The following is a 13,576-nucleotide window of genomic DNA, read 5'->3' on the forward strand; positions in this document are numbered from 1 at the left end:
ATTTTCTGTGTATAATATAGATAGTACAGGTCTTTATTATATCCACTGTGGTATAGGAATGGGTCATTTGTGGGATGACTGTCAACTGCAAAATTGCACTGTTGGCATTTTTTATTGTTAGGGAACACTTAAGATTATTTTCAACCAAAAAAAGTAGATAATAATAATACCGAGTCAGGAGCCTCTTTGTTGTCTTATTTCATGCTTAAGCAAACTTCTTGGCTTTAGCTGTCAGGTGCATCTGCTCACAGTGGGGAGCAGAGGGGTACAGAACTTGAAATTACTTTGAAACCTCATCATCCTATCTAGATTTAGGATGAAGGCATTGCTTCCAAGGTGTATGTTGGTCACCAATGGTGCATTTTATGAGAACCGTGCCAGTGTGAATGTTAAAACTGCAGTAAATGTGTGTGAAGCTTTTTTACTGCTAATGCTCTTAGTACCTTCTGAATTGCAAATGTGGTGGCTATGGCTGTGCAACGAAGGGATGCTGGCTGGGTTTGTGTAGGGTTGACATCCAAGGACAGCTGAGGATTAGTGCAAACTGTTGCTAATTCAGTGGAGTTTTCATCATCTCTCCAAATAAATCTCTTAAGGCAGAATCGGTGGAGGACTATATTTCTGTGGGGTCGTGGTGCACTTGCATTTTGGGGTGTTCGCTATGGTCAGTGACATGAATTTCACTCTTCAGGTACTGGCCATCCCTAATATGACCACTTTCTTGGAGTAATTTCAGGCTTTATTCATTTGCCGTCATTCAGTTTGTGACCCATTCAGTGCTGGTTGGAAGACTTTTTCTTTAATTTAAACAGAAGGAGATATTTTGTTCAGCTCTACAATGCCCATTACAACTTTAGCATCATTTAATCTGTTCCAACCCTGCATGAGAAGTGAGGAAGCGGAAAAGAAAGAAGAACAAGAAGAGGATGAAAAACAGATTTGTGATGTTCCAGTGAATCCTATCTCCTTCTCAAGGTTTTGTGGATGGATATGGTTGAAAGACTTGATAGAAGCAAGAATAATAAGAAGAGATGAGAAAAGCATAAGTGGAAAAATACTTCTAAGGAACTTTATTGTTGCTACTATTTTTTTGTAGCAGTTACTGCTGAGATGTTTTCCTTCATCTGAGAACTTATTAAATTTTAGGAGTTGTGTTGTCACACCAGACATCCTGTGCTTGCTGGATCAAATACTGTTTTGCTGTTTTGAGCTCAGCCAGATTGTGGCGTATGTAAGAACAGCTCCATTTTTCACAGCACAAACTGAAATTGCTAAAGAAGCGAAACATATGCACCACAGTTTATTAGTAGGATGTGGGGAAATTTTAAAATTATCATTTGGATAGGATCATAGTCATCAGTCCCAGCTTATCGGTCTTCTGGGTCTTCTCAGTGCTCTGAGTGTGAAATACAGTGTTTTTCTTACTAGGAATTGCCAATATGCCAACACTACCATTGCTGTTACTCCTATTCCTGCTGGTTCGTATTATAACCTCTGGAAAGGTAGGATAGAAAAACATCACAAAGACGCCAGGATGTAATTTATAAGTAATTTACCAAGAGTTCTGGGGAATCTAGTGTGCACCTTTGGGACCACTAAAAAGATGTAAACTTAAACTTTCAAATTTTTCAAAACCAATTCAGTGCCAGCCTGACAGCTTCAGAGGTTGAAATCTTTCTTAATACACAGTGAAAGCAGCATGAAGTAGTATGAAAAAGGGGGGATAAAGACAAAAACTCATTACAGTGAAACACTCGGTTATGATTATGGGAAGTAATTGAGCCCAGCTTGGAGTCATAAACTTGCAGTTCTTTTATGGGGTGTGAGCTGGACTTGGACCAGATGGAGAAAGCAGTAGTTTGTATTTCCCTTTGAAAACACAGGCTGCATGCCCTGTTCAGCCAGCCTGCAAACAGTGTTTGAGCAAAACAGGCTTTTGTTACTGTGCATTGCATCACTTGTAGTCTTGACTGGGTTTTTTTTAGAGCAAACATCTCTTTTACATATTTATTTGCATGTTATTTTGAAATATTTTTCAAGCTAGCTATTTATATGAAATACAGTTGCAGTTAAAAACCACTCTGGTGCTGTGAGGCTTGTAAGAGTGGCCCAGCAGCACTGATGGTGATAAAAATTGTTTAATTTTGCCAACATCAGTCTGTACAAGAAGAGAAGTTTAGAAAAATTCCAATTTAGGGAAATTTTTAAGTAGGACAAGGCAGAGAAAAGTGATCCATGTAAAAATGCAAACCTGGTTCGTGCCTTACCCTTCTAAGAGTGAACTTTATTTCTTTCAGCAATGACAAAAACTGTGGATTTTGAAAAAGAAAATTCTCAGCAATGAGGAAAGGGAAATACTTGGTTTTGCTGATTTGCAGTCAGAAGCCAGCTGAAGCATTAATTTTCACTAAAGGGATGCATATTTTTTTTAGCCTTCCTGTTTTGTGCTAAATAAGCTCTTAAATTTCAAGGAGAAAAGTATTGGTTTTTTCCATTTTCACACCAGAATAAACCCTGATAGGATTAAGTGGTCCCCATTGCCTGCCCCACACTCTGCTGCTGCATTTGTATATCAGGTTAAAGTTCCTATTAAAAAGGCAAGTGAGGAAATAGTTCAAAATCTCAGCATTTAAAGTACTTTCACCATGGCACAGAATTTATGCTTCCATGAGACGGATGAATCAGTTTGTGTTTCAAAACTCTGCCATCTGGGTCAGACACCCCATGATGGCTGCGCTTGGCTGGTGCAATGGCGTTTTCGTATTTCCTATCTGGTGACCAAATCTGAACGCTCAAACCCCAATTCTATCTCATAGAGCAAATCTTCACATTGCCTCCAGAGAAAGGAAGATTTTTGTTATGTTTGTGCCTGAAGAGTCATGTTAAATCACTGGGGGGAAGGGGGTTATCCTGAGAGATGGAGAACTGAAAAGAAAGAAGCATCGAGGAGAGGGAGCCCGGCCACAGATGGGTCTTTTTCAGGTTGGTTTGGAGATGATTCCTGCCATGAGACTCCTCTCATTATGTGGCCCTGTGAATTAGTGAAAAATATAACAGAAGCAGGTTTATCTTTTCTACCTTTTAAGCTCCAGCCTCTCCTTTTTTTAAAAAAAAACAACAGCTGGTTTAAGGAGATGGCAGGCTGGGATGAGCAGGGGAGGACATTGCTGGGTGGCTGGGCACACAGGTGGCTGATGGGGTGAAGGCAAGAACTGGCGTGAGGGAGATTTCCCTGAGATGTAGGTCTTTTTTTAGCTCTAGAGCCTTTTTTAGGCTTTTCTTTTTGGACTTGACACTAGGTCATCAAAGTAAAACCGTCAGAGAAACAGATGACTTGGGGCAAGAGGGTGGTGGGGCTGGAGGCAGGTTGATGAGTTGTCAGCGTAGAGGCTGCTCTAAGGCCGTGAAATCGCTCAGGTTCAGCAAGCTTAGCAGATACAGCAGGACTAGGGAAGCACTTCACACACATACGCCAGTGTTTGCTTGCTCCTTTCCCCCAAATAATTTTATTAAGCTGTCCAGTGCTTGGTACCTCTCAGAGTGGGCCCACGTATGGATTTTGGAAGGGGACAGTGTTATCCCTTTGCAGCCCAAGAAGCATAATATGCTCTAACTATTTTGGGAGACTTCAAAGTATCTTGACAAGAGTCCATTTCATGGTTGTTTGGAAGGGATTTGTGTTTTCAATCTCCAGAACGTAGGTGGCCCAAAGGAGCTCTTTGAAGCCCAGCTTTTTATTATTAGTTTTATAAGATCCTTCCACTGGAATCATTAAGGAGATGTAGTATCTGGTGTAAATGTGCTAGTATCTGTTAGACCATTAGCTGTGGGAGATAAAATGATTGTACTCAAAGCACTTAGTGCTTTTTGTAACAAATTACTGTGAAAGTCAGTTGTTAAACAGTGTTTTGTTTTCTGGTAGCTCTGTATGGAACATCAGGGGCTTGCTGCTTTCCTTAATAAGGGGAAATGAGCCCCCCTGGTGCAATGGCCCTGCTTGCAGAGGTCATCAGCTACTATTTATCCTTGGCCTCCATCAGAAAGGAGGCTGTTCCCATGCTGAAACAATACCAATTCTTATCTCATTAAAAGGGGATTTAAATTTGTTCATTTCTGACAACATTAAGTCATTCTCAGCAGTCCTTTGGCCACTGAAGAATAGGGAATGCTTTTCTAAGGAGGGGAAACTTGAGGTCCAGATTGCATTGGTGTTGTAGGCAGCATTTCTTGTGTCTTTGGCCAAGTAAAGACTGGAAAAGGAACTGGATAACTGTCTTCAAATATATCAAGGGCTGCTCTGGAGCAGAAGGCAACAATCTGTTCTCCCTGTGCATGGTGGATAAGAAGCAGTAGGCTTAAATTGCAGCAAGGAAGATTCAGTTTTGCTATTCAGGAACAGTTTTTCAAATAGGAAAGACTGTGACGGTCATGGGTCTCGTGGAAATAGGTTGAGAGCTGGCCCGTCACACATGCTTATGGGTGGAGCCAGAGCTTTCCCCACTACAGTTACTGTCTCAGTTGCGGTGGCATGAGCACGGCAGAATGAAGGGAAGGGACAGTGAAGATGAAGCTTGCAGAGGTAAATGTGGTGGTCACACAAGGCCAGATGGGATGTGAAGAGCTTGACACTTCCTACAACAATGTTAAAACAAGTATGTAAGTTACGCTGACACTTTACTCTGCCAGTCCCTGAACACTTCTCATTGCTCAACCTGTTGCTTCTCTGCACTGGGTGAACAGTGAACCTCAAGGGATGGGCTGGGGAAGGGGCTTTTGTAAAGCACTGTGCTGACAGGCTATTTTATGCAAAATATTGTTATTTGGTGAAAAGCAGTAGGATCTTCATATGAAAGGCTGAAACTTGTGGCTAGGACCACAAGGATGGGGATAAAAGAAAGCAGTAGGACAAGTCAGGAGAGGAAAGGATGGGAAGAGCCTTAAATTAATCATTGTGGTTCCTCACTTGGATCTTAGTGAGACCCCAGTCTGGAAGATAATTGTCGTGTTAATAATTTGGTTATTTTTGTCACTAGGTACCCTCTGTACTGTCTTCTTCCATGACCACCATAGGGTAGACCAAGAGAAGTATCTGGTCATTGAGGATGGCAGGGAAACCTGCTGTCATCTCCGCACCTTCACTCGGGGTCCCTGAACTCCTAGCACATCCTTGCATTGATGCCTTGGTGACAGCTAACCTTCTGAAAGGCCAGAGCTTGCAAGAAATCTGTGTTGATAAAAGTCTTTTTCTGCAGTATTCATGGATGGTTTTTTTTTTCCTTTCTAATGATATTAAGTCCCAGGAGCAATAATGGGCACAAAGAAAAAGGCATGCTTCTTTGGAGAGGGAAAAGGTGCTAAGGCCTTCAATTCCTCCTAGGAATTAAAGAGAAAAGGCTCTCATTACTCATAAAGGGTTTGATTTTTGAAACATCCAAGCCTCAAGTTCCCATGATATCCAGAGGAAAGGCTGGTGCTCTATGACTTTAAAAAATGCTTCTGATTTAACAGAACGTTTAGAGTAATCTTAGGAAGGCTGGCTACAATAGTTTGATCATGCCTTAGTTTGTGCTTGTACCCCTTTCCAGCTGCTCAAGATCTAGCCTATGCTGCTCAACTCTTTCCTGAAGTAAACAGCTCTAAATGCACAGACTCGGAGCCTAACAAAATACACCCTGGCTGGTTGGGATGAGCAACAGCCCCGTGAATGTTTGCCTCATTGAAAAGACCACGAGGTGGATTTCAATTGTGTTACAAACAGCTGTCCTGGGTGCCTTTTGCTTTGCAGACAGCAAATTTGAATAGAGCAATCTACGCAGAGCATATAGATATGCGTAGCACGGGGAGGGCACCGTGCTAGAGAAAGACCAGCCCATTGCTCTGGCTACAGTTTCCAGAAAGTATCAGCCTTCTCTTTATGAATTGGCAGAAGCTCGTTCCCATTAATCCATTAGTCATTAGTTGCAGAGGGTCGGGTGTTTCGGAGCTCATCAGCAGGCAGCTGGACTATGCTGTCGCTGCGAAGATCCAGCACACATGAATCAAAATAGTTGGGTGATGTCATGTCATGGTGCGAGTGTGCCCAGGATGTGTGCTGCCAGGAATTGTCTGTCCAGGGGTGGTTTCCTTTTACAGCCTTTTTAAAGAGTCATCATGCCGTGCTGCACATGACAGTTCCCTTCAAGAGGACTTGCGGCTCCTTTGCATTTTTTAAATGAGGGAGCTTATCAGGCGGTTCCTGACCTTTTCCGCATGAGCTGATCCACTGGAAAACGGTGCTTTGGTCTCCGAGGCTTCTGACGGCTGACGGATAACAGCTCCGTGGCTACAAGCTGGGCAGACTTTGAACTTCTCCCTGTGTCCACAGATACTTGCAGGCGAGTTACTGTACGCTGGAATTAAGACTAGAAGCGGCTGGCGTGTGAGGTTTGGCAGCCTGCTGCAGAGCGGCTGTCCACGAAGACCAAAACCAAGTGCCTCGGAGCTGAAACGCCGGTGAGCTGGACTTCTTTTGCAGCCACACGGTCGTTCTGGTGCTTTATTTTATTGTACCTGGGCTGTTGATGTAAGCGACACCTTGCCTTGCTTTTTTCCTTCAGTCCTGGGCATGACCGACAGCTGCTGCCGCGTGAGCGTATGTTGCAGCTCATGAAGCGTTTTGGTAGCTTTAGAGGGAGCAAGAAGAGAAAGGAGCAGTGCAAAAGCTCGGCGAGATGCCAGTCCGATCCTCATGGCCTGTTCGGTAGGGACCCTCTGTGTTACCTGTCTGAAAAGGAGGGACATTGGTCTTTGGGAAAGGGCAGCAAGTGGGGGATAGAGAATTATCGAGCAACAATTTTGTGCTTTCCAATTTCATTGAATCGCTCCATTGTTGTGTGGAGGTTATTTATATGTTGGGTTGCACTGGAGATGAACATCTGACCTGACACCTGTAACACACATCACATACAATCTTTGGGAAAAAAGAGAGGTTACGGGTAGGTTTACCGTAAATGCTATGAAATACATTCAAAAGGGGCTGTTGACTAATGTTACTTTAACTGAAGAATAGTAACTAAATGCTAAGTTAGGGCTAACACCATATATTTAAAGATGAATTTTAAATAAAGAAAAATTGTATGTCAATCTGATAATTAAAGCATTTAAGAACATATCTTTCTGATACTGCGATTATCAATATAATTGTGTTTGAGTTGCAGCTAGGGACCGTTCTCCATTAATCAAATCTTTTCCTAGCCACTATTAACTCTAGTACAGGTGTTGAGCTGTGTGTGTCATGTAGGGATCAGCTGGCCAGGAGACAAGGGGTTTTCCAACAGGGTCTGGCTGTTTTTCTTAAGAATAGTGGAGAAACATAATGTTTAATGCATTAATTTCCTATATGGACTAATGGTAGCTGTTTTACAACTCTGTGGTTCCCCGAAGACATGAGTGCTGCTGAGAGATTCTGTCCTGTGACTAAGAGGTTTAAAACTGATGTTACACTGAATCAGCCAGATAAGGCAGAGTTTAGAGAGGCTGACTTGTGCAAAGGGTAGGCAAGGCTCTTTTTTACTGTCTACCAGTCAGGAGTCACTGAGTTAAATCTGGCAGAATGACAAAAGGTATGAGTAGTGTTGGACCATATGTATGGTGTGGAGAGGTACATACAGATTTAGTGATGGGGAGTTGCTATTGATGGATGGGTGGCTGCCCAGAAAGCTTACTTTTCTACTATTTAACGTTTTGCAATTTATTTAGTGGTCGGTTGTGGTGTTTTCAAGGTGTCCTTTATGCAAATGCTTCTCCTTTTGTTCCTGTTTTGTACAGTTAAGTATTTTTAAATCTAAGCTACTGTGCCTTGTTCTGCATTGTCCTAAATCCGTCTGAGGGTTTCTGCTGGAGTGGTAGTAAGGTCAAGATGATGTGAATGAGATATGACCCAGGTCTCTGGTGTTTCACAGTGTCAGCAAGATGCAGAAAGAGAAGCAACAGAGTTTATGCAAGAAGAGGGGAGTATTTAGATTACAGATTACCCAGATGTAAAATTTATTCCCAAATCTCTAATTAAAATCTCTAAATTCTTACCTAGGCAGAAACACTTGTACGATTTGCTGATTGAGTGATTAATGGCATTTTGAGCCACTAATTCACCCTCTTCTTGTGTTTTCATCAATGAGATGGGAATAGCCAACATCTGCAAAAGGGTTCACCACTGGAAGCACCAAACATAGTGTTGCAAGTCTTCCTCGGAGCCTAACTCTAAACCCTGTCCTTATCTTCCTCCACAGAGAAAATAATTTGTTTTGCACCAGAAGTATTGGCTATATGAGCTGTAATGTTTGTGAAAGAGTTATAAAAAACAGTTGAAAGTATAATGCCAGCAATGCTGAAAAATGTGGTCCTCCTTATCCGCACTCCCATTAATCCAGCTCTGTAGCCCACTCCAGTGGTACACAGCGAGCATTAGGCAGAGTTTTCTGCGCAGTATTTACAGACCTTGCAGCTGCCATTCTTGTAAAAGTGTGACCAGGTCAGCTCCCTGCATTGCATTTCCATCATGAACAAAGAACTACCAAGTCACCAGAGTATGAAAAAGTAAACAGGACGTGTCTGGGTTACTGCCTTCCTTGGATGCTCTGCTGCGGGGATTGCCTCTGCCATCCCAGTGGAGTCTGGATTCCTTTTGAGAAACAGGTTAATGCACTTGCAAATGCTTGTTTGTTGGTTGGTCTTTTTTTTCCCCAAAAATATGGCCTTAATTATTTGCAGGGAAATGTCAAAACAAAACAAAAGCTTTGCATTATTTTCCAGCTTTTATCTGTATCTCATAGCTATTAGGCCTTCATATACACTTTCCGAGCAGCTCCCAAGGGAACCACCAGTGCTCAGCAGGTTTTATGACCAGTATTTGTGGCATGCAGGAGCATTGGTAGAAACCAGACTTGGTGGCTCATCAGGTTTGATCACACACTGGCGCATGTCATTTAGTTGCCATCTACCATCAAGGATGAGAAATGAATGGCAGCAATCCAGCATGGGCTTTCCCACCCAGCTCTCCCAGGACGGCTGTGCTGCCACTGCAGCCTCGTTGTTGCTGAATGAGTTTGGATCATATTCAGAAAGGGGTGGAAAAGGAAAGAAGAGGGGAAAAAAACCCTGATACCCCAGAAAGGGGTGCTTTGTCACCTGGACTAGTTGAATATTGAATTTCTGGTTTTTCTTGGCCATCTCTCTAAGTGTTTTAAGGAAGAGTCCTCCTTGTTGTAAATAGGATTGGGCCAGCGCAGCTCCTCGTCTTCCCGGGGTAGATACCATCAGGCTGCTGCTGCTAAAGTTATCAAGTAGTACATTCTTCTGTGTATCAGTTGAGCTAGACTCCATCCTTCCTCTGCACTGATGAAGAGGTTCGTATCCTGGTAGAGAAGTGGAGGGTGGCATTGCTGAGGATGAGCGTCACTGTAATTCCCTGGTTTTGGAGCCTTACAGTCATTTTATGCCAAGTGAACAGCAGAGGAGACCTGAGTATGGCCAAACAGAAGCAGAGATCACACAGACAGGGGAAGGAAAAAAGCATGAACAAGCACCAGGAGCAAACGAGACCAGGGAGAGCTGTGGGAGAAAGGCAGAGGGCCTGCAGCTTTGCTCGGGGAGAGGAGCAGCCAACAGAGAGACCTCAAAGCTCAACCTATCCACCAAAGAGCAGGGAAGCTGATTTATGCAATATGATGTTGGCAGGGCTGAGGACTGGGATTACCCCAAATTTCTCCAACCTCTGGATCACCACCGCAGAGTTTCCTCCTTCCTACTGCAGTTGCGGCTTGCCTGTGCAGGGTCGCTGGCAGCTTCTCCGCCTGCCAGCACTTGCTGCGGCCCGGTGTGTTGTAAATAGATAGGCTCTGTGGCATTTCTGAAGGGGACAATGTTTTGGCCCCAGTGAGTCTAATTGCTCTGCCCTTTAAAGGACACCATCTATTCTGTGAAGGACTGAATGACACATGCAAAAGGTATAATGTTAAAAGCATTTCTTCCCTACCCAAGCCATGAGCGCCCAGCGAAGGAACCGCTCTGCAGCACACGTGGTTGCCGTGACCCCTGGCACTGCCTTGTGCCCAGGCCTTTAGCCTCAAACTGCTGATTTTGGAGGCTTTTAGCTGCATGGAAATGCCCACTCTGCTCCTCTTGGGATTTGTTGCTGTGGGTTTTAATCAGCAGGGGCCAAAGCTGAGCCCCAACAATCCGGGTCCAAGGGGCTCCCAGCAAACCTCAGTGACGCCCCTCGGCCCCTGATCTGCCCTGCCTCAACAACACTCTTGAGGACAATTTCCCTGCCAGCTGTTATAATTAGGTGCAAACTAGGACTAAATTAGTAATGAGCCTTCTGAATGGCTCGGACCCCAATACATACACCTGCAAACATGCTTCAGTCTGCCATGTACACATATCAGGTGGTCCTGGTGTGAAGGGCAGGGGTTTGTGCCCAAGTTGCTCCATAATATGCTGCAGCCATGCTGGTGGCACTCAGTGCACATGTTTTATCTCATGTCCATGCTAACTGCTGTGGGATAGAGGGCTGCTAAGGCTCTAGAGCAGATCTGGGAGGTGCCGTATTTTAGAGCATCTTTATATGCTCAACCCAAGGGTAAATGTCCTCCCCTCTCAGTCAAAAATTCAAGGGGGTTCTTCCATCGCTTGCCATGATCCTTCCCAGACGCCTGGAGTTGGAGGTGAGTGTGATCGTGTGTCAAGTGGAGAAATCATACATTTCCTTCCCAACAGCGGAGATATGGTGACTGCATCAATGATAACCACAGAGACCATTACAGAATCATAGAATCATTAAGGATTGTAAAAGACCTCTAGGATCAAGTCCAACCATCAACCCAACAGCACCGTGCTTCCTAAACCATGTCCTGAAGTGCCACGTCTATATGTTAATGTTAATGTAAGGGTTAATGTGCCATGGGATGCAACCAGCTCAGACAGCAGTCCATGGGCAAGGACTTACACCAAACCAAAGAGCAGGTGGTCCACAACCTCTCCGAGTGCAAATGGAACCCAGAGGATACTCAGCCTGGCTCACACCATTGTTTGTTGGCACAAGCCAGGTTGCAGATAACTGCACTGGGAACAGGGACACAATGTGTCCTCTGTGGGAGGAGGACAGAGAAGCAATAACAAAAGGAGGCAGGACTTGATCTCCTGCTCCTCCAGCCTGGGGACCTGTAGCTCATCCGGCACTTCACCCCAAAGTGGGTGATGCTGCTTGTGGGAGGACCAGAGCTGAGATATTTATTTTTATCATTCTGGTGGGATGTTTCTGTTATGAGGCAGTGGGGGAGAAACCATGGCAAAACAATTTCTGGAGAAATAAATGAGAGTGAAGGAGTCGCTGCATGTTCCAGCTGCTGCTGTAAATGAACTGAAAGAGCAAAATCCTGTTGCTCCTGCAAAGCAGCTTAAAACCACCAGCATCAGAGACTGGGCATGAGAAACTGAGACAGCTTTGGTTTGTTAATGATTTTCTCTACTGGTTTTCATGCTCTGTTGAGCTGACAGTGATTTTAGAAAATGTGCAGCCCTTGCTGATCATTACTGATTAATCTTGTACTACAGAGAGCTCAGAAACCTGGAAGCTGTGAAATTTCTATGGCTGGTTGTCAGGAAGGAGAAAAGTGATGGTGAGCCAGATGAAATGTTTGAGACTTTTTATTTTTCCATTTTCCACTTCCTTATAGTTACTGTGCTTTCTGGCGCATCCCAGCTTGGTACAGAGCTTTAAAGCATTCTGAATGGGGGGAAAAGGACTGTGCCCATGAAACGATAGAATCAGCAAGGCATTTTCAAGCAGGTACTGGTAAATTCAGATAGTAATAAACCCCAGAAAACCTCCACTGATTTGGTGGAAATTGAAATAGAGCAGAGTGCTTTGCCCTGGACTCTTCCCTTGCTCCCTCCCTGATGCAGGGCCCAGCAGCATCCTTCCACTGCAGCCCTTTGTGGGCTTAAAGAAGATGTAGACTCTTTGCTCTCACACTGAGTTATCTGAGAATGCAAATTCCCCAAGCAATTTATTTTCAAAGAAATTTATATTTTGTGGCAGGTTATACACGTGAAAATACCATATGTTCTCTTGAGGCACAAATTTACAGATCGGTGCTGCAAATCGATCTGCCCACGGACGCTTCTTCCCAGTCCTGCTCCAGGCAGCTCTGTGCATCTCGTTGCAAAGTTTGATCAAAAATACTAATATTGCTATAAATGACTGAACTACTCAGCACTGATGTGCTGTTGTCAGCAGCGTGGTGGGTCAGACCAGCAGGGCTAGCCTCCCTTTTGGCTTGCTATTTTACAAACTGTACAGGTTTTCATCAGGGAGAGTTCTCACCTGGGAACTCTGAGTTCATATCTGGGAGGCGTCCGTGTGGTTACGGTCCTTGTTGGTCCCTGTGGGTGCAGGTATTTCTCCCCCAGGCACAGCAGCATCATAGACACTTCATTTTTTCACTGTCTTGAGGATACCTTAATTCTGCTGCTATTCCAATAGCGTCGTTTGGAACAGCGGGATGAATGTTATTTCTGAAAGACAGAGAGAAACTAAATGCAAATCTTGGGATTGAATCTAGGTAAAGCTGTGAAATGCAGGTATGAGGAGGGGTTCATTGAGGTGGAAAAGGAGAAATCGAGACAGAAGGAAGCTGGGTACCTACTGTGAGTGAAAGCGGATGCAGACACCACCTGTTTCTGAAAGCAGACAATATTTACGTATTTATCGGGATTTCCTTTTCCATCCTTCACTTCTGTTACCTTCAGGTACCAGGTGACTTTTGATATATATATAAGGCTTGAAAACTATATCAGTCACGTTGTGATATAATTAACTATCATCTGATTCATTTTTGAGGTGAAAAGACCATAGTGTAGATAAGACTTTCATACATAACATCTCAGTTTAAAGAATGCAGCCTGGAGTGTCTTCATGCTGAACACTGGAGGGTCACAACCTACGTGCCAAAAATCACTGGAATTAGTTTTCCATGCATGATCAAAATTGCACTCTCATCCTTATTGCCCCAGGTGTTTTTTCCACCTTCTTTCCTTGTACTTTTCAAGGGCTCTGACCTTCCAAAGAATATCTGTATGAGAAGCTGTTATCCTGGTCTGACTTTCTACTTGATTTGAATGGGCTAAGCAAGATGACAGTTTATTTATACTCCCATGCATCTATATTACAAATGCTGTTGCCAGGTTTTAAAAGCAAATTTCCAGCTCAGATATGTTTTCACAGCCTAAAATTCCACTTGACAGTAGCATTTAGGTAGGTGGGTACTTTTGTTTAATTAGAAATCAATGTTTCAGACTATTGACTCCTTGCTCAAAGTTTCAGTGAATTGCCAAGAGTGCAATTTCAAAGATGTTGTTAAGGCAGTTTGTCAGGTTTATTGGATCAGCAAATCCCAGGAATTACCAGATTTCAGCTGTTTTCTACTCTCACCTTCATTCTTGTCCAAACTAAAAGCAGTTCAAGGACTCAAAAGGGCTCTGAGCGGTGGGATTTAACACCTCAAAATTGTTTTAGCCATTTTATTGTCATTACAGA

General features: G+C 43.7%; 1 protein-coding gene across 4 annotated transcripts in view; it reads left to right on the forward strand.

The window, feature by feature from the left end:
- The window catches only part of PRKAG2 (protein kinase AMP-activated non-catalytic subunit gamma 2), a 231,489-nt gene that overhangs the window by 103,929 nt on the left and 113,984 nt on the right, over nt 1-13,576 (forward strand). The window contains exons 2-3 of one of the 4 annotated variants that reach the window (XM_064445081.1): nt 6,365-6,492; nt 6,597-6,739. The exons of the other annotated variants lie outside the window; for them this stretch is intronic. Of the exons in view, the coding sequence (XP_064301151.1) occupies nt 6,634-6,739 (106 nt within the window). The 5' untranslated portion in view covers nt 6,365-6,492; nt 6,597-6,633. The remainder of the gene's footprint in view (nt 1-6,364; nt 6,493-6,596; nt 6,740-13,576) is intronic. 4 annotated transcript variants of the gene reach the window in all.

This window comes from Phalacrocorax carbo, chromosome 2 (assembly GCF_963921805.1).
Source record: "Phalacrocorax carbo chromosome 2, bPhaCar2.1, whole genome shotgun sequence".
In the NCBI taxonomy this organism is placed as follows: Eukaryota; Metazoa; Chordata; class Aves; order Suliformes; family Phalacrocoracidae; genus Phalacrocorax; species Phalacrocorax carbo.